The sequence below is a fragment of the Salvelinus alpinus genome, chromosome 32 (genome assembly GCF_045679555.1).
Source record: "Salvelinus alpinus chromosome 32, SLU_Salpinus.1, whole genome shotgun sequence".
Taxonomy (NCBI): domain Eukaryota; kingdom Metazoa; phylum Chordata; class Actinopteri; order Salmoniformes; family Salmonidae; genus Salvelinus; species Salvelinus alpinus.
The window spans coordinates 24908878-24929285 of NC_092117.1; the positions used below are offsets into that span (position 1 = coordinate 24908878).

The window sequence follows — 20408 nt, forward strand, 5'->3', positions numbered from 1 at the left end:
CCTTCTGATGTTGCCCATCCATGAGCCTATAATTTGGGCTAACTGATATTAGTCATATATTAATAGGTACATAGGGAACATATTCCAGTTTTAGACTGAATATCATATCATTCATCCTACATGCCCTTGTATAGTCCTCTGTTTTGGTTACTGTGATGTGCTTACATTTCTTTTATTTAAATACCAGATTGTTTCACGCTGCGCTATCCATGCAGTAAGCTGGCAGCTTCGCAAGGCTAATTTTATTTAGTCAAATGCAAAATGAAAATGTCAAAATTTTCCAAACACACATTGTATGAAAGACTGTAAACATGAAATGAAAACAAAACTCAAAGACAAATTCAAGAGGAATGTGTTTATTACATGCCAGACAATCATCTCCTATATGCGTCACTTTTATGTATGATAGTCTTCACCATTCGCCATCAACATCTCAACAGGTAGCCCATGGAAAGTGTTTTTTAATCAACTTCTTAAAGCTTCGATTGGAATATTATGTTGGAACACTAAAGTAGGCCTACCTGCATTTTTTAAAATGCAGACAGCTGACAATTCTCATTCCACTGAGTCACCAAACTCATTGGAGTCTTTCAACGGACATAGACATGACCTGGAAAGTTCAAGTATGTGACAAACAATAGGGCAATTACAGTGATTTTACATGAGTTTGCATTTAATTTATTGTAGACTAGACTGAACTGGAAAATGATACAGTACGTATTTGTTTCCATAAAATAGTAGACGGTATAATACATACATCACAATGAGGTTAGCATCAGGAATCATTATAGTGTATCAAAGTGATGCTTCTAATACAGAAGATAATGAGGCAAAACATGAGTATGTATTGCCCAATTATGTATTGTCCCTTCATTAGGTCACTTTTTCTACCTAAACATATCACTCCCATCTTGTGATGGCCATCAACCAAGGGAATAACTGTTACTGAATCAAATATTGAAGTTCTAAGAGCACGAAAGTGAATTCATGGTTTAATGCACACATTCATGGTACAAAAGCAATAGAGCTCTTCCACAATTCTCAAACAGAATAACTTTTAATTTGAACTGGCATACAAAGAAAGAACACAGGCCTACTGTTAATTTCCAACTCATTAGCTTTCCGAAGAATAATACAAAAAATATACAAAGATAGAAAATCAACCTATGGTCAGAATGGATGTCCTGGTTCCATCAAAAATAAATACCATAATATTTTCTCTCTAATATCCCACTCATGTTCTAAACATCAGGGTCTGTACTGGCTGTACTGTGATGGGACAGGGATGCTTCCAAATCGCTGTGGCGCTGCACCTAAGGCAGTTCTGAAACCTTGTGACGAAGGCATCCCTGCACCCATTCCCAGGTTCATCCCTATCCCCATCCCCATCCCAATCCCCGGCCGGACTAGGTCCTGGTTGGGCATGCTGGTGTAGGGGGTGGCTCCGTAGCTGAGGCCCATGCCGTAAGACCTGTGAGGCTGGGTGTTGGGGAGCACCACAGGGTGGACATGCCTCCCAGGGGTGTTGAAGGAGAACTCTGGCGGCGGGCTGCTGGGTTTAAACGGGGTGGAGGTGAGATGATTAATGTCCTCCGAGGGTTTGGGGGGAGGGGGAACGAAGCTGGACAGAACCCCGTAGTCAGAGGGTCTGAGTGTGCCGGCTGGGAGCGCCTCGGCCACGAGGGAAGGCCGGATCCAGTCATCCTTGAAAATCTGAACCGTCAGCGTGGACACGAGGGGGAAGAGGCGGTTGGTCACATGGGCCAGCACCATCTGCTCGTTGGCATCCCGGCGTATTCGGACGTGGACGGAGCCAGCCTGTACACAAAGCCGGTGGAGGAGACAAGGAGTTAAAGAGACAGTCTTTGTTTACTCTACGTCCTCCCTCCAGTTCTCTACCTCCCTCCAGTTTGCTCTCTACCTCCCTCCAGTTCGCTCTATCCCTCCATACAGTTCGCTCAATCCCTCTCTCTAGTTCGCTCCCCTCACTCGAGTTCGCTCTCTGCCTCCCTCCCTCGAGTTCGCTCTCTGCCTCCTTCCCTCGAGTTCCCTCTCTGCCTGCCTCCCTCGAGTTCCCTCTCTGCCTGCCTCCCTCCCTCGAGTTCATTCTCTGCCTCCTTCCCTCCCTCCAGTTCGCCATCTCAATCTCTCTGCCTCCTTCCCTCCAGTTCGCCATCTCGCACGCTCTCTGCCACCTTCCCTCCAGTTCGCCATCTCGCACACTCTCTGCCTCCCTCCCTCCAGTTCGCCATCTCGCACACTCTCTGCCTCCCTCCCTCCAGTTCGCCATCTTGCTCGCTCTCTGCCTCCCTCCCTCCAGTTCGCCATCTCGCACACTCTCTGCCTCCCTCCCTCCAGTTCGCCATCTTGCTCGCTCTCTGCCTCCCTCCCTCCAGTTCGCCATCTCGCACACTCTCTGCCTCCCTCCCTCCAGTTCGCCATCTCGCTCGCTCTCTGCCTCCCTCCTTCCAGTTCACCATCTTGCTCGCTCTCTGCCTCCCTCCCTCCAGTTCGCCATCTCGCACGCTCTGCCTCCCTCCCTCCAGTTCACCATCTTGCTCGCTCTTTGCCTCCCTCCCTCCAGTTCACCATCTCGCACGCTCTGCCTCCCTCCCTCCAGTTCACCATCTTGCTCGCTCTCTGCCTCCCTCCCTCCAGTTCACCATCTCGCACGCTCTGCCTCCCTCCCTCCAGTTTGCCATCTCGCACACTCTCTGCCTCCTTCCCTCCAGTTCGCCATCTCGCACGCTCTGCCTCCCTCCCTCCAGTTCGCCATCTCGCACACACTCTGCCTCCCTCCTTCCAGTTCACCATCTTGCTCGCTCTCTGCCTCCCTCCCTCCAGTTCGCAATCTCGCTCGCTTCCTCCCTCCAGTTCGCCATCTCGCTCGCTCCCTCCCTCCCTCCCTTCCACTTCACCCTCTCCCTCCCTCTAGTTCGTTCCCTCCCACCCAACAGTTCTCTACTTCCCTCCCTCCCACCAAATCTCTCCCTCCCTCCAGTTCACCCCCTCCCTCCAGCTCTCTCGCTCCCCCCTCCAGTTCTCTGCCTCCCTCCCTCCAGTTCTCTGCCTCCCTCCCTCCAGTTTGCCATCTCGCTCGCTCCCTCTCTCCAGTTCGCCATCTCGCTCGCTCCATCCCTCCAGCTCTCTCGCTCCCTCCCTCCAGTTCTCTGCCTCCCTCCTTCCCTCCAGTTCACTCCATTCCAGTTCGCTCCCTCCCTTCCACTTCACACCCCCCTCCCTCCAGTTTGTTCCCTCACACCCAACAGTTCTCTACCTCCCTCCCTCCCTCCCACCCACCAAATCTCTCCCTCCATCCCTCCAGTTCGCCCCCGTTCCCTCCCTCCAGTTCACCCCCTCGCACTAGTTCGCTCCCTCCCTCCCACAAGATCTCTCGCTCCCTCCAGTTCTCTAGCTCCCTCCCCCTAGTTCTCTCTCTCTCTCCCTCCCACAAGTTCTCTCCCTCCCTCCCCAGCTCCCTCCAGCTCACTCTTTCCGTCCCTCCCTCCCAACAGTTCGCTACATTCCTCCCTCCCACAGGTTCGCTACACTCCTCCCTCCCACCGGTTCGCTACATTCCTCCCTCCCACCGGTTCGCTACATTCCTCCCTCCCACCGGTTCGCTACATTCCTCCCTCCCACCGGTTCGCTACATCCCTCCCTCCCCACCGGTTCGCTACATCCCTCCCTCCCCACCGGTTCGCTACATCCCTCCCTCCCCACCGGTTCGCTACATCCCTCCCTCCCCACCGGTTCGCTACATCCCTCCCTCCCCACCGGTTCCCTACATTCCTCCCTCCCACCGGTTCGCTACATTCCTCCCTCCCTCCAGTTCTCTGCCTCCCTCCCTCCAGTTCCCTCCCTCCCTCCCTCCCACCCAGTTCCCTCTCTCCAGTACCCTCCCTCGCTCTAGTTCGCTCCCTCGCTCCCACAATTTCTCTCGCTCCCTCCCTCCAGTTCTGCCTCCCTCCCTCCTGCCATCTCTCCAGTTCACTCCATCCCTCCCGCCCAGTTCCCTCCCTCTAGTTCCTTCCCTTCCCCTCCAGTTCCCTCCCTCCCTCCCACCTCTCCAGTTCCCTCTCCATCCTTCCCTAAAGTTCTCTCCCTTCCCCCGTCCCTTCCTTCAGTTCGCTGCCTCGCTCCCTCCAGTTCGCTGCCTCGCTCCCACCAGTTATTTCCCTCCCTCCAGTTCTCTCGCTCCCTCCAGTTCTCTGCCTCGCTCCCACCAGTTATTTCCCTCCCTCCAGTTCTCTCGCTCCCTCCCACCAGTTTGCTACATCCCCCCCCACCAGTTTGCTACATCCCTCCCTCCCACCAGTTTGTTTTCCCCCCCCCCCCCCACCAGTTTGCTACATCCCTCCCTCCCACCAGTTCGCTGCCCCCCCCACCAGTTTGCTACATTCCCCCCCCCCCCACCAGTTTGCTACATCCCTCCCCCCCACCAGTTCTCTGCCTCCCTCCAGTTCTCTGCCTCCCTCCCTCCAGGTCCTTCCCTCCCTCCCGCCCAGTTCCCTCCCTCCCTCCCGCCCAGTTCCCTCTCTCCCACCCAGTTCCCTCTCTCCATCCCTCCCACCCAGTTTCCTCTCTCCATCCCTCCATGTCCCTCCCTCTCTCTAGTTCGCTCCCTCCCTCCAGTTCTCTGCCTCGCTCCCTCCCTGCCTCCAGTTCTCTGCCTCACTCCCTCCAGTTCACTCCCTCCCTCCCGCCCTCTCTCCAGTTCGCTCCATCCCTCCCGCCTAGTTCCCTCCCTCCCACCAACCCCTCCAGTTCCCTCTATCCATCCCTCCAGTTCGCTGCCTCCCTTCCTCCAGTTCGCTGCCTCCCTTCCTCCAGTTCGCTGCCTCCCTCCCTCCAGTTCGCTGCCTCCCACCAAGGTCCCTCCCTCCCTCCCTCTAGTCCCCTCCCTCTCTCATCCTTCTAGTTTCCTCCCTCTCTCATCCTTCTAGTTTCCTCCCTCTCTCCCTCTCCTTGTCTCCCTCCTGCTCCCTCTAGTTCTCTTGCTCCCTCCCTCCCTCCCTCCCACCCTCCATCATCCCTCACCTCTAGTTGTCTCCCTCCCTCTAGTTCTCTCACTCCCTCCCTCCCTCACCTCTAGTTGTCTCCCTCCCTCTAGTTCTCTCACTCCCTCCCTCCCTCTAGTTCTCTCCCTCTAGTTGTCTCCCTCCCTCTAGTTCTCTCACTCCCTCCCTCCCTCTAGTTCTCTCCCTCTAGTTGTCTCCCTCCCTCCCACTCTACTTCTCTCCCTCCAGTTCTCTGCCTCGCTCCCTCCATCCTTTACTCTAGTACCCTCCCTCCCTCCCTCCAGTTCACTGCCCCCCTCCCTCTAGTTCCCTCCCTCTCTCATCCTTCTAGTTTCCTCCTTCTAGTTTCCTCCCTCCCTCCCTCCCTCCCTCTCCTTGTCTCCATCCTGCTCCCTCTAGTTCTCTCGCTCCCTCCCTCCCTCTAGTTGTCTCTCCCTCTACTTCCCTCCCTCCCTCATCCCTCCCTCCCTCCCTCCCTCATCTCTAGTTGTCTCCCTCCCGCACCCCTAATAGTTGTCTCCCTCCCTCTAGTTCTCTCACTCCCTCCCTCCCTCCAGTTCTCTGCCTCGCTCCCTCCATCCTTTACTCCAGTACCCTCCCTCCCTCCAGTTCACTGCCTCCCTCCCTACAGTTCTCTGCCTCCCGCCAAGGTCCCTCCCTCCCTCTAGTTCCCTCCCTCTCTCATCCTTCTAGTTTCCTCCCCCTCTCATCCTTCTAGTTTCCTCCCTCCCTCTAGTTGTCTCCCTCCTGCTCCCTCTAGTTCTCTCGCTCCCTCCCTCCCTCTAGTTGTCTCTCCCTCCCTCATCCCTCTAGTTCTCTCCCTCCCTCATCCCTCCCTCATCCCTAGTTTTCTCCCTCCCGCACCCCTAATAGTTGTCTCCCTCCCTCTCGCTCCCTCTAGTTGTCTCCCTCCCTCCCACTCTACTTCTCTCCCTCATCCCTCCCTCTAGTTTCCTCCCTCCCTCCATCCATCCATCCCCCTCCCTCCCTCTAGTCGTCTCCCTCCCTCCCTCCAGTTCTCTCCCTCCCTCTACTGGCAGTACCCTAGGGCATACAGTCTGGTGAGAACAGTGTGGCAACTGGGCACTGCAGCAACACCACTGAATAAACTTAGTCCACACAGCAATTAGGAGCACAGCCCTCTCGCTCCCTCTCTCCCTCTAGTTCTCTCGCTCGCTCCCTCCCTCCCTCTAGTTCCCTCGCTCCCTCCTTCCATCCCTCTAGTTCCCTCGCTCCCTCCCTCCCTCTAGTTCCCTCGCTCCCTCCTTCCATCCCTCTAGTTCCCTCGCTCCCTCACTCCCTCTAGTTCCATCCCTCCCGTCATCCCTCTAGTTCCCTACCGCCAGCCATCCCTCTAGTTCCCTACCGCCAGCCATCCCTCTAGTTCCCTACCGCCAGCCATCCCTCTAGTTCCCTACCGCCAGCCATCCCTCTAGTTCCCTCCCACTCTACTGGCAGTACCCTAGGGAATACAGTCTGGCGAGAACAGTGTGGCAACTGGGCACAGCAACAACACTACTGGATAAACTTAGTCCACACAGCAATTAGCACAGCCAAGAAGCTGGCCTTTTTATCTATATGACAGAAGTGATGCTGTTATTGCATAATGTTACCATTATATTACGCTGCTTTTAGGCAGAGTGCAAATATGTGTTATTTCATTGAATGAGATTTAACATAGCAGCAGACCAGACAGAATCTGTATTTAATTCCCTAATTCATTCTTACGTGAAGCAACATTTTTAGAGCCACAGACTGAATAATTCACATCTCAGGCGTTTCAAAAACCAGAATGACTACATTTCTGTCTTTATGCGATATACCATCTGTCTCTATGCAATATACCATCTGTCTTTATGCGATATACCATCTGTCTCTATGCGATACACCATTTCTGTCTTTATGCTATGTACCATTTATGTTCTTATGCTATATACCCTGTATTGAAGTGTGATGTGACTTCTGTCTTTTTGTGTGACTACTCAGTCTTTACAATTGGAATGAAATAACATGGCCTCCTGGAGGCAGGAGACGAGAAGCTCTGTGCTCAGAAATTTCCCCTCACCGACACAGGACTGTTTAATTAAACTGACATCTGACCTTTGATATCCACAGCATGCTTCTTGGACACAAAGGAATACATGGTACTATGCTTGTGTAAGGCAATCTAGTACATGATCATATCACCCTAACCCTATCATTTAGAAATAAGCAATGCATTCCTGTCAGTCAAAAACAAGTTGGAGGCAGTTAAAAGTCTTAAATCAACAGAGAAATTGCAACGCATGAGAAACTTGTCCCCTTTTCATTTGAGTGAGCAAATCCTTGCCAATTGTTCGTAAACAACAAGGGGGCCACTAAACTAAATGAGGGTGAGTGGCGTTCTCTTTGTGTTCCTGGCATCTGGTGGGGGGAGCCGGCAGAGGAAACAGAGCGTGGTGCATAGCACTGGGAGTCTGCTGGGTACAATGAGGACAACCGTGACAAAACCATGATGACGTACCAGAGAGCCAAAGCCAACCGTCCAGAAGTGCTCGTTACGGACCTCCAGGACCCCCTCCAGAGTGGAGACCTGATGGGGGAGAACGTACAGCGTTACACATGTACAGTGGGATAGAGGCCATGAGGGCAGAGACTGACATCTTCCTATCAACGGTTGTAGGGACCAGTTGACCGTGTAACCAGCCCCAGTCAACTGGCATGGTCTGGAAAAACTATAACTAGATCTATTAAGAACATGGATGGGATCCCAATCAGGATAGGATCCCAACAATATGATCCCAAAGGCGGTAGGGAATCATTGCAAGTTGTTGCACACTGTGAAAAACACTTAACAAATATAAAACACAGAGAACAAAATTGGCTACAATGCATGTGGTACATGTAAAATGTTTTGCTGTCTTTAGGCAGTGCAACCAATAGGACGGGCTTGACCTATAGTAATAGAAAAGAGGTCAATGAGGACAACCCTCTGCAAACACATCACTGAGTGTCATTAGGAGTAAAGATGAGAAGTCCCCATTGGCTACCCACTTTGCCTTCCACAACCATAGCGCAACCATAGGGAAAACAGATTTTTCAAAAAGTAATTCTGTTGAGTAAGGCCTTAAAGAGGGCAGTTGAAAGAATAATAAAGTGTAGACCTCCGGCACTGCATGATAAAAGGCTGAGGGACGGAGCTGGAGAAATGTAACCACTCTGAAATTCATAGACAGAGCTATAGATGCAAGCACTGACCATCCATGATATCAAAGTCATAGTTTTAACCATGTTGAGGCTATATAGTGTTTATTTACATTTACTTTGTTTACAAACATTGGAGTAAAACAAGCTAATAATTTGGGTTCTGATAGGGTACGATAGTTGAACTAAGCTCATGAGGTTATATTCAAGAATCAAATGGGTACATATCATTAATTTATACGTTTTTTTTTTTTTTTTATGGATGAAGCAACAGCAGATTGCTCTTTTAATGAGGAAATAACCTGTTTTCTGTAAACTGTTTGATCACTGTGTAAATATCCCTGTATTATGTAAATAGTTTATACAGTGGGGCAAAAAAGTATTTAGTCAGCCACCAATTGTGCAAGTTCTCCCACTTAAAAAGATGAGAGAGGCCTGTAATTGTCATCAGAGGTACACTTCAACTATGACAGACAAAATGAGAAAAAAAATCCAGAAAATCACATTGTAGGATTTTTTATGAATTTATTTGCAAATTATGGTGGAAAATAAGTATTTGGTCACCTACAAACAAGCAAGATTTCTGTCTCTCACAGACCTGTAACTTCTTCTTTAAGAGGCTCCTCTGTCCTCCACTCGTTACCTGTATTAATGGCACCTGTTTGAACTTGTTATCAGTATAAAAGACACCTGTCCACAACCTCAAACAGTCACACTCCAAACTCCACTATGGCCAAGACCAAAGAGCTGTCAAAGGACACCAGAAACAAAATTGTAGACCTGCACCAGGCTGGCAAGACTGAATCTGCAATAGGTAAGCAGCTTGGTTTGAAGAAATCAACTGTGGGAGCAATTATTAGGAAATGGAAGACATACAAGACCACTGATAATCTCCCTCGATCTGGGGCTCCACGCAAGATCTCACCCCATGGGGTCAAAATGATCACAAGAACGGTGAGCAAAAATCCCAGAACCACACGGGGGGACCTAGTGAATGACCTGCAGAGAGCTGGGACCAAAGTAACAAAGCCTACCATCAGTAACACACTACGCCGACAGGGACTCAAATCCTGCAGTGCCAGACGTGTCCCCCTGCTTAAGCCAGTACATGTCCAGGCCCGTCTGAAGTTTGCTAGAGAGCATTTGGATGATCCAGAAGAAGATTGGGAGAATGTCATATGGTCAGATGAAACCAAAATATAACTTTTTGGTAAAAACTCAACTCGTCGTGTTTGGAGGACAAAGAATGCTGAGTTGCATCCAAAGAACACCATACCTACTGTGAAGCATGGGGGTGGAAACATCATGCTTTGGGGCTGTTTTTCTGCAAAGGGACCAGGACGACTGATCCGTGTAAAGGAAAGAATGAATGGGGCCATGTATCGTGAGATTTTGAGTGAAAACCTCCTTCCATCAGCAAGGGCATTGAAGATGAAACGTGGCTGGGTCTTTCAGCATGACAATGATCCCAAACACACCACCCGGGCAACGAAGGAGTGGCTTCGTAAGAAGCATTTCAAGGTCCTGGAGTGGCCTAGCCAGTCTCCAGATCTCAACCCCATAGAAAATCTTTGGAGGGAGTTGAAAGTCCGTGTTGCCCAGCAACAGCCCCAAAACATCACCGCTCTAGAGGAGATCTGCATGGAGGAATGGGCCAAAATACCAGCAAGTGTGTGTGAAAACCTTGTGAAGACTTACAGAAAACGTTTGACCTCTGTCATTGCCAACAAAGGGTATATAACAAAGTATTGAGATAAACTTTTGTTATTGACCAAATACTTATTTTCCACCATAATTTGCAAATAAATTCATAAAAAAATCCTACAATGTGATTTTCTGGATTTTTTCTCTCTCATTTTGTCTGTCATAGTTGAAGTGTACCTATGATGAAAATTATAGGCCTCTCTCATCTTTTTAAGTGGGAGAACTTGCACAATTGGTGGCTGACTAAATACTTTTTTGCCCCACTGTATGTATTATGTATTCTGTCTCACATGTCTTACTATTAACTTGTTATGGCTGCAGGGGGCGTATTGAAAACTGGAAAATATGTGCCAATTTTCAAACGGCCTCTTAATCAATTTTTGCTCTTACAATATGCATATTATTATTACTATTGGATAGAAAACAGTCTCTAGTTTCTAAAACCGTTTTAATTATTTCTCTAAGTGGAACAGAACTATTTTTACAGCCCATTTCCTATCCGGAAGTGAGATTTCCAAAATCGATGTCGCTCTTCAAGACCTTGTCTATAAAAGGGCATGTCACTTAGGACTGTAGAAACACGTCATACGCCTTCCTCTGGGTGTCATGCGGAAGTGAGAGCAGAAATGACTTGATTATCTCGTCCTGGGATTGAACACAACCTCTTGGAGTGAGACTTGCGCACTTATTTTTTTTTTCTGAGCGCGAAGTAGGACCTGGACTCGGCTCCTGGAAAACACTCGTTAAAGGTGAATATGATCTCTGGCTTCGATTTTATTTGATACATGTCACAATATCATCCTAAAGTATGTTTTTTCAATATAGTTTCATTATATTATTGACATTTATTCTGGACTTTAGACGTGATGCGACGCAAGAATTGGTTCAAGAACGAGAGGTTAGCAACGCACGGCCAGTGTGCTTGCTAATTCAAGAGGGAAATCGTTCGTTCTGGATCGAAATAAAGACGTTTCTGAACAAAGGACCCCTTGGAGAACATTCTGATGGAAGATCAACAAAGATAAGGACCCAATTTGGGATGCTTTTTCATATATCTGTCGAACTGTGCTATGCTACCGTTTGACTAGAATCAATGCTGCTGTGTGCTAGCTATTGTAGTAAGCTAATATAACGATATATTGTGTTTTCGCTGTAAAACACTTCAAAAATCGGAAATATTGGCTCTATTCACAAGATCTTTGTCTTTCTTTAGCTATCCACCATATATTGTTCTGAAATGTTTTATGATGTGTAATTAGTAGTTGACGTTGGTGTCTGTATTTTCTCTGGCTACTCCCGTGCGATTTCTGACTGTAGCTATGATGGTAGCAGTAATGTAAAACTGATTTATAGCTAAAATATGCACATTTTTTGAACAAAACATAGATTTATTGTGTAACATGTTATAGGACTGTCATCTGAGGTAGTTTTTTCTAGGTTATTTAGGTTGGTTCTAGGTTAGTTAGGTTGGCTTGTGCATGCTACTTGCATCCTACTTGTGCTGTGAAAAATGTCTGTCCTCCTTTTTTATTTGGTGGTGAGCTAACATAAATATATGTGGTGTTTTCTCTGTAAAACATTAAAAAAATCGGACATGTTGGCTGGATTGACAAGATGTTTATCTTTCAAATGCTGTATTGGACTTGTTAATGTGTGAAAGTTAAATATGAAAAAAAAAATAGATTTTGAATTTCGCACCCTGTACTTGAGCTGGATGTTGTCATAGGTGTACCGGCGACGGGCTGCAGCCATAACAGGTTAACCCACTTAGACTTGTAGACAGAGTGATACATGCAAGGACTGACCATCCTTGTGATTAAAATGACAATTTATGTTGTATTCCCACACATCTGTAAATGAAAGCAGATGTTACTCAACCCATATCTGAGTGTTCTAAGTCTTACCTCTCTGAGCAATTTGTCAAGCTGACCAATGACATGAGATGGAGTGGTCTAAAGAGGAGAGCACAACGCAAACAGATTTGAGTCACATCAAAACACAGCACACAGTCCAATAAGTCAATAAGTTACTGAGTTAAGTTCCATCAAAGAACATACTCTCTTACAACAAACAGTGCGAGCCAAACAGAATTTGGACCGAACATATCTCACAATCATTCCAAGAGATAAGTGTTGAGTTACAGTACGGTTGTCTGATCCACGTCACGTCCTAAAGAGAATTCAACGATCCAGTCCAGTTTAGATTGTGGACCTGTTTGGATAGCCTACCTGAAGGAGCACCTTCCCGCTATACACGCTCATAGGATACATGGTGCCAAAGATCATGAGGCCGATGGCCACCGCCGAGGCCGTGTCCACAGCATTGTAATTACTGCAGTCAGAGAGAGAGAGCATCAGGTACTTCATAATACTGGTAAGTTATAAAGTTAGGAGCACAGACACTATTTGCAGTGCCTTCAGAAAGTATTTATCCTCCTTAACTTATTCCACATGTTGTTTTTTCTCACCCATCTACACACAATACCCCTATAATGACAAAGTGGAACATATTTTTAGAAATTTGTTCAAATGTATTGAAAATGAAACACAGAAATATCTAATTTACACAAGTATTCACACCTCTGAGTCAATACATGTTAGAATCACCTTTGGCAGTGATTACAGCTGTGAGTAAGAGCTTTGCACACCTGGATGGACAATATATGCACATTCTGTCAAATTGGTGGTTGATCATTGGTAGTCAGCCATTTTCAAGTCTTGCCATAGATTTTCAAGATGATTTAAGTCAAAACTGTAACTAGGCCACTCAGGAACATTCAATGTCGTCTTGGTAAGCAACTGCAGTATTTGGTCTTGTGTTTAAGGCTATTGTCCTGGTGAAAGGTGAATTTGTCTCCTGTTAGAAAGTGTCTGTTAGAAAGCAGACTGAACCAGGTTTTCCTCTAGGATTTTGCCTGTGCTTAGCTCTATTCTGTTTCTTTGTGTCCTAAAAAATCCCTTGTTTTTGCAGATGACAAGTATACCCATAACATGATGCAGCCACCACTGTGCTTGAAAATATGAAGAGTGGTACTCAGTGATGTGTTGGCTTTACCCCAAACATAATACTTTGTATTCAGGACATAAATGTAATTTCTTTGCCACATTATTTTCAGTTTTACTTTAGTGCCTTATTGCAAACAGGATGCATATTTTGGAATATTTTTATTCTACAAAGTCTTCCTTTTCACTGTCATTTAGGTTAGTTTTGTGGAGTAACTACAATGTTGTTGATCCATCCTCAGTTCTCCCATCACAGCTATTAAACTCTGTTTTATAGTCACCTTTGGCCTCATGGTGAAATCCCTGAGCGGTGTCCTTCCTCTCTGGCAACTGAGTTAGGAAGGATGCCTGTATCTTTGTAATCCAAACTATAATTAATAACTTTAACATGCTCAAAGGGATATTCAATGTCTGCTTTTTGATTTTTTTTAACCCATCTACCAATAGGTGGTGTTTTTTGAGAGGCATTGGAAAACCTCCCTGGTCGTTGTGGTTGAATCGGTGTTTGAAATTCACTGATTGACTGAGCGACCTTACAGTTAATTGAATATGTGGGGTACAGAGAACCAAAAATTGTTAAACACAGAGTGAGTCCATGCAATTTATTGTGACTTGTTAAGCACATTTTTACTCCTGAACTTATTTACAGTAGACTTGCCATAACAAAGGGGTTGACTCAAGACATTTCAGCTTTTCATTTTGATTTCATTTGTCAACATTTTTAAAAACACTGACATTAAGGGGTATAGGCCAGTGACACAAAATTTCAATCAATTTTAAAATTGAAGCTGTAGTAACATGACAAAATGTGGAAAAAGTCCAGGGGTGTGAATACTTTCTGAAGGCACTGCATGTCAGGAGTTTTCATGGAGGTTGATAACAGGAGGTCACACACACAGCAGGCAGACAAAGGCTTTGTGAGAACGCATTATTCAGAGTACACATTCTTCCTCATACCCAGTCTCGATTTATAACTTCCCCCAAATCCACTAACTAATGTCATTACACCATTACACTGTGTCGGAGGGGTGGACTTACTTGATCTCAATGAGCATGTAGGTGACGCTGAGTGAGAGAGCTCCGGCCACGTTGATTAAGACAAATGGATTCATTCGAGGCAGGAGGACACTGCTGAGGCCAGGGATAATCCCACACAAACTGAAAACATACAAAATAAGATTACTATACAAAGCCAGTCAACCCTTCAGTTTTGCTCCAAACGCATAAAAAGTGTCTAAACTGGTTAGAGTTACTTTGACAACACATATTACTAAAGGGTAACTGAAGAAATCACAAACATTCCAGGACAGGGAGCACCTGTAATATACATATCCATCTTAAAAGTGAAAACATTAATATTGCTGAGACTACGTGATTGTAATCTTCCAAAAATGTGTCATATACATTCAGCACTCACATCCAGCACTCACATTTATCCAGTGTGACATCCAGCACTCACATCTATCCAGTGTGACATCCAGCACTCACATTTATCCAGTGTGACATCCAGCACTCACATCTATCCAGTGTGACATCCAGCACTCACATTTATCCAGTGTGACATCCAGCACTCACATTTATCCAGTGTGACATCCAGCACTCACATTTATCCAGTGTGACATCCAGCACTCACATCTATCCAGTGTGACATCCAGCACTCACATTTATCCAGTGTGACATCCAGCACTCACATCTATCCAGTGTGACATCCAGCACTCACATTTATCCAGTGTGACATCCAGCACTCACATTTATCCAGTGTGACATCCAGCACTCACATTTATCCAGTGTGACATCCAGCACTCACATTTATCCAGTGTGACATCCAGCACTCACATTTAGCCCCGTTTTCTATTTGAAGTGATGTACACAGGTTTTGGCATAGCATTTTTTTTTTTATAAGTCCTGATTAGTTAAATACTGAGAAGATACATTTTTATATATATTCTTGGGACCCAACTCGTCAATGTATTATTATACAGACAGATGGCTGCATTCGTTCTGTGTTTTTGAATCAGATATGACATTTTCTGTTTGGAATGTGCTGCACTGTGTTCATAAATGACCAATTTCTGATCTAATTCAAATGGCTTGCTTTCATAATGCCATTGTCATATAAATGGGCATTAAACATTCATGTGTGTTGCTTTTCAGCATGCGACTGAAATAAATACATTGCTCTCATTCCCCCCCCCCAAAACTGATCCCTATAGTGAATGGAACCCCCTCTTCTTACAGCTGTGTTGAGATGAGACAGTGCACATGGTTTACAGATCAGTCATGTGTAATTATTCAGAAATGTTAATTCAGTGCATTAGGAGGTGTAGCCTGTCGGAGTAGGCGTGATTATATGATAGGAAGTGACGTCCTGCTCAGACAGAGGGGTGCTGTGTCTGACCGCAGAGTGTCTGAGACCATACATCATACTCATCAGCATCAGTATCAGTAGAGGGCAACGAGTTAATTCCCATTTAGCCAGCACGACGCCTGCCACTCCCATTTAGCCAGCGCGACGCCCGCCACTCCCATTTAGCCAGCGCGACGCCCGCCACTCCCATTTAGCCAGCGCGACGTCGAGCACTCCCATTTAGCCAGCGCGACGCCCGCCACTCCCATTTAGCCAGCGCGACGTCGAGCACTCCCATTTAGCCAGCGCGACGTCGAGCACTCCCATTTAGCCAGCGTGACGTCGAGCACTCCCATTTAGCCAGCGTGACGTCGAGCACTCCCATTTATCCCCGTTTTCTATTTGAAGCGATGTACACAGGGTTTGGCATATCATTATTTGGAATAGATCATGATTAGATAAATACTGAGAAGATTAATTATATATACTGTGTTTAAACTGCATCACTGTCCAACGTCAACCTCATAGAAGACATGCAAGGATACTAGTCCTCTGATGTCCAACAAGGACACACTAAACAATAGGCATCATTTTTTAAAGAAAATGCATTAACATAAAGAAGCTTGACCTCCGGTCACTCAATTTGAAGCCAACATTTTTTTGGGGGGGTAATGGGTGAGCGGGAAGCAGGATTTACAATCCCAATAATCTCTTTATCTCCCCGCTGCAATTATATAATTTGAGTACTTGGGAAACGGTTGTGTGATTCCCTGGCCGCCTGTCTGCACAGTCTGTGCGGACGGCACTGCCTAGAGAGAGAGTAGGAAGGAAAGAGAGAGAGAACACTGTGTGGATAGAGGGAGCTTTGTTCCAGAGTTTGTTTAATCCTACCCACTGGAGACAGAAATTGTGGGATTATGGTGAGACAAACAAACACTTGATATGATGTATGTTGACTATAAATACAGACTAAACGGAGTTGCCCAAATAATAGTACACCATGGACTAGCTCCAAGGGTTATATAATGTCTACCCACCAAACACCAGAAAGGGTAGTGTGGTCCACAGACATGCATGACACAATTACGGCAGATAATAAAACGATGAGTAAAAGTCATCCGGGACATCCTGTTCACTGTGCCTTCTACTCAGATCAATCAGAACTTTACTCTGTTGTATATAATAGGTGCTGTTTCCCTAGGTAATCTGAAGTGGGTAGGATTCAGATGAGGCTGGTGGGAGAAGCTATAAGAGGACAGTCTCATTGTAAATGGCTGGAATGGGTGATTGATTCTATTCCAGCCACTATAATGAGCCCACCCTCCTATAGCTCCTCCACCAGCCTCCTCTGGTGGGGTTGTATGTGTATTTCTCTATTCAGGAGGGAATGTGTCAGAAAGCAACTTCATCATATTTGGGGTTTTATAAATTGATTGAGACTTCAGTCATGGCCAACTGCACAGTCACAGAATCAATCTTACTTAGGCCTAGTTGTGTTTCATAGAGTGCTACTGGTCTATTCTATGGGATCATGTATGTTTGTAAACATTCTCAGGTTATTATAGCCATGAGGGAACGCCTGCATAAGAAAAGCTAAATATAGCCGGCCCTGCAATGAGGTAGCGGCTTGTTTCACCTGACCTAAAGCAGCTCATTCACATATCCCATTAGGAGGTTGGGGGAGGGGGGGTGTTCTTTTTCAAATGAGTCCTCCTACTCTAAACATGACTCAGCCTTTTGGGATTTTCCACTTCCTGAGTGGGCAGGTTCCATACCGGGGCACCAGCAGAGACCGTAAAAGGTGCAAGATGATCTCAACACTGGACTGAAACAAAACCCACCAACATTCACTATTTAGACAAAACAAGTGAGGCGATTCATCATCCTGGAAGATAGTGTATGAGGGGTGGAGAGGAGTTTCACTGCACAGAGTCTCCAGAGGTGACGGCCAGGAGCAGGAAGTGGCTGAACTGAGAACATCCAGCAGGTCTTAACCTCAGGGTGAGGGCGCACAGCACAATATGGTGGAGGTGAAAGGGAAGATAAGAGTTTCACCTCTGACCTCTACAGGTAGGTTTGGCCTGAGGGTGTAATTTTAATCCATGGGAAATGACATGACACCAGCCCTTGCTTCTCATACCTTACAAACATCTCAAGGAGCTCAATCAATTAAGCCAATATTTTTCCCTGACAAAGACTAACGTTTTGCTGAACATACTACACCCCATGTTGTGTATATTTCATTTATCCTTTAACCTCAGTTTAACTGGGACAGACTGCTAGTTACATTACACACACACTGTGGTGCATCCATCTCCTGAGGGATTCTTGGGAGGGAAACTGTCCACTTGTGGACTAAAGGGAAAAACAAGGAGGATCGAAACAGCAGGATGACTCACTGAAAGGGGATCTTACCTTCGACTTAGGTCTGCGACATGCTCCTGGAGCCAACTGGTGCTGGCAGCTGTTGGGGGGATGGGGGAGAGAGAGAAGACAGAGACAGACGACAGGGGTAAGAGTTAGACACAGGCGGAGAGCATCACTCTAGCAGCCCTTATCTGCAGTCTGTTCCCATACGTCTTTCTCCACGGCTGCCGTTGTTGCGGCGGTAACAGAAGCCTGAGTGCTATTTGAGCGGAGCGTGTCCTCTGAGCTGTCCACCCCACAGGATGGCTTACCCTCACAGATGACTGACCAGGGGAGGGCACAGATATGCTTTTAGAGCATCCCACCGCCATCTGGGACGTTTAAACACAAATGGCTATAGAGCAAACCTCTCAGTCTATGTCACAGAAATATAGGCTAGTTTACTGTGGTTTAGGCAGACAAGTGAAAGAGACTAGAAACAAGCCTTAGTAGAAAATAACAATGAGCGCACAAGGCGACATCCAGTGATGGCCGAGACCAGCTTAACGTAAATTGAGACAATATAATTTCCCCCTCCCCCAAATACAATCTATACTCTAAAAGACAATTCAGGAAGGAAAATATAGTATGTACACTACATGACCAAAAGTATGTGAAGATCTGCTCGTTGAACATCTCATTCAAAAATCATGGGCATTAATATTTAGTTGGTCCCCCCTTTTCTGCTATAACAGCCTCCACTCTTCTGGGAAGGCTTTCCACTAGATGTTGGAACATTGCTGCGGGGGACTTGCTTCCATTCATCCACAAGAGCATTAGAGAGGTCGGGCACTGATGTGGGGCGATTAGGCCTGGCTCGCAGTCGGCGTTCCAATTCATCCCAAAGGTATTTGATGGGGTTGAGGTCAGGGCTCAGTGCGGGCCAGTCAAGTTCTTCCACACCAACCTCGACAAAACATTTCTGTACGGACCTCGCTTTGTGCACGGGGGCATTGTCATACCCAAACTGTTGCCACAAAGTTGGAAGCACAGAATCGTCTAGAATGTCATTGTATGCTCTAGCGTTAAGATTTCCATTCACAGGAACTAAGGGTCCTAGCCCGAACCATGAAAAACAGCCAAAGACCATTATTCCCCCTCCACCAAACTTTATACTATGCATTGGGGCAGTTAGCGTTCTCCTTGCATCCGCCAAACTCAGATTTGTCCATTGGACTGCCAGATAGTGAAGCGTGATTCATCACTCCAGAGAACGTGTTTCCACTGCTCCAGAGTCCAATGGTGGCGAGTTTTACACCACTCCAGCCAACACTTGGCATTACGCATGATGATCTAGGCTTGTCTGCGGCTGCTCGGCCATGGAAACCCATTTCAAAAAGCTCAAGACAAACAGTTATTGTGCTGACGTTGCTTCCAGTTTTTATGCGCTACACGCTTCAGCGGTCCCGTTCTGTGAGCTTGTGTGGCCTATCACTTCGCGGCTGAGCCGTTGGTGCTCCGAGACGTTTCCACTTCACAATAACAGCACTTACATTAGACCGGGCAGCTCCAGCAGGGCAGAAGTTTGCCGAACTGACTTGTTGGAAAGGTGGCATCCTATGACGGTGCCACGTTGAAAGTCACTGAGCTCTTCAGTACGGGCCATTTCTACTGCCAATGTGTGTTTATGGAGATTGCATGGCGGTGTGCTCGATTTTATATACCTGTCAGCAATGAGTGTGGTTGAAAGAGGCGATTACACAAATTTGAAGGTGTGTCCACTTACTTTTGGCCATGAAGTGTATGTCAACAACTGTTCTATGGATGTGCGTGTGTAGGTGTGTGTGTGTGTATATATATATATATGTGTGTGCGTGTGTTTGTTTGTGTATATGAATGGGAGGGTAAGGGATGGTGAATATGAATGCGTAGGAGGGTGGGTGGATAGGGTATATGTTGGGAGGGAATGAATGAGAATGGATGGATGGGTGTAAGTGTGCCGGAGGTACAGTAAGGAGGGTGGACAAGAATGGGAGGTCGGGACAAGCTTAGGTTGGGTGGGCAAGGATGGGAGGTCGGGACAAGCTTAGCTTGGCAAGGATGGGAGGTCGGGACAAGCTTAGGTTGGGTGGGCAAGAATGGGAGGTCGGGACAAGCTTAGGTTGGGTGGGCAAGGATGGGAGGTCGGGACAAGCTTAGGTTGGCTGGGCAAGGATGGTAGGTCGGGACAAGCTTAGGTTGGCTGGGCAAGGATGGGAGGTCGGGACAAGCTTAGGTTGGGTGGGCAAGAATGGGAGGTCGGGACAAGCTTAGGTTGGGTAGGCAAGAATGGGAGTTTGGGTCAAGCTTAGCTTGGCTGGGCAAGGATGGGAGGTAGGGACAAGCTTAGGTTGGGTGGGCAAGAATGGGAGGTTGGGACAAGCTTAGCTTGGGTGGGCAAGGATGGGAGGTTCGGACACGCTTAGCTTGGCAAGGATGGGAGGTAGGGACATGCTTATTTGGGACAAGGGTGTGTTAGGACAGGAGATTGGGACAAGCTTGGCTTGAGTTGGGTAAAGGGGGGAGAAAATAGGGAGGGGGAGGTGGAGAGGGAGAGGGATGGATTTGGCTTGGGAGAAAGGGAAGGATTAACAATACTACAATGTAATTGTATTTATTATTTTGACTTGCAAACCTGCTGTAAAATGAATAAGAGTTCTGGAAAGATTAAGAGAGGATGTCGAGTCATTACTATTCCTTGTTTCTCATTATAGCTAAGATTCAATGGTGGTTATTGGCGAGAGTGGAGAGGGGCTCTATCTGAAG

The 20408-nt window shown here is 47.0% G+C and overlaps 1 protein-coding gene across 3 annotated transcripts in view; it reads right to left on the reverse strand.

Moving 5' to 3' along the window:
* Nucleotides 1-340: 340 nt before the first annotated feature.
* The window catches only part of LOC139562113 (zinc transporter 6-like), an 82432-nt gene continuing 62364 nt past the window's right edge, over nucleotides 341-20408 (reverse strand). For all 3 annotated transcript variants that reach the window (XM_071379465.1, XM_071379467.1, XM_071379466.1), the window contains 6 exons: nucleotides 17673-17721; nucleotides 13949-14068; nucleotides 12137-12239; nucleotides 11813-11860; nucleotides 7525-7593; nucleotides 341-1818 (listed from right to left, as the gene is read on the reverse strand). In XM_071379465.1, coding sequence (XP_071235566.1) covers nucleotides 1249-1818; nucleotides 7525-7593; nucleotides 11813-11860; nucleotides 12137-12239; nucleotides 13949-14068; nucleotides 17673-17721 — 959 coding nt within the window. In that variant the 3' untranslated portion in view covers nucleotides 341-1248. The remainder of the gene's footprint in view (nucleotides 1819-7524; nucleotides 7594-11812; nucleotides 11861-12136; nucleotides 12240-13948; nucleotides 14069-17672; nucleotides 17722-20408) is intronic.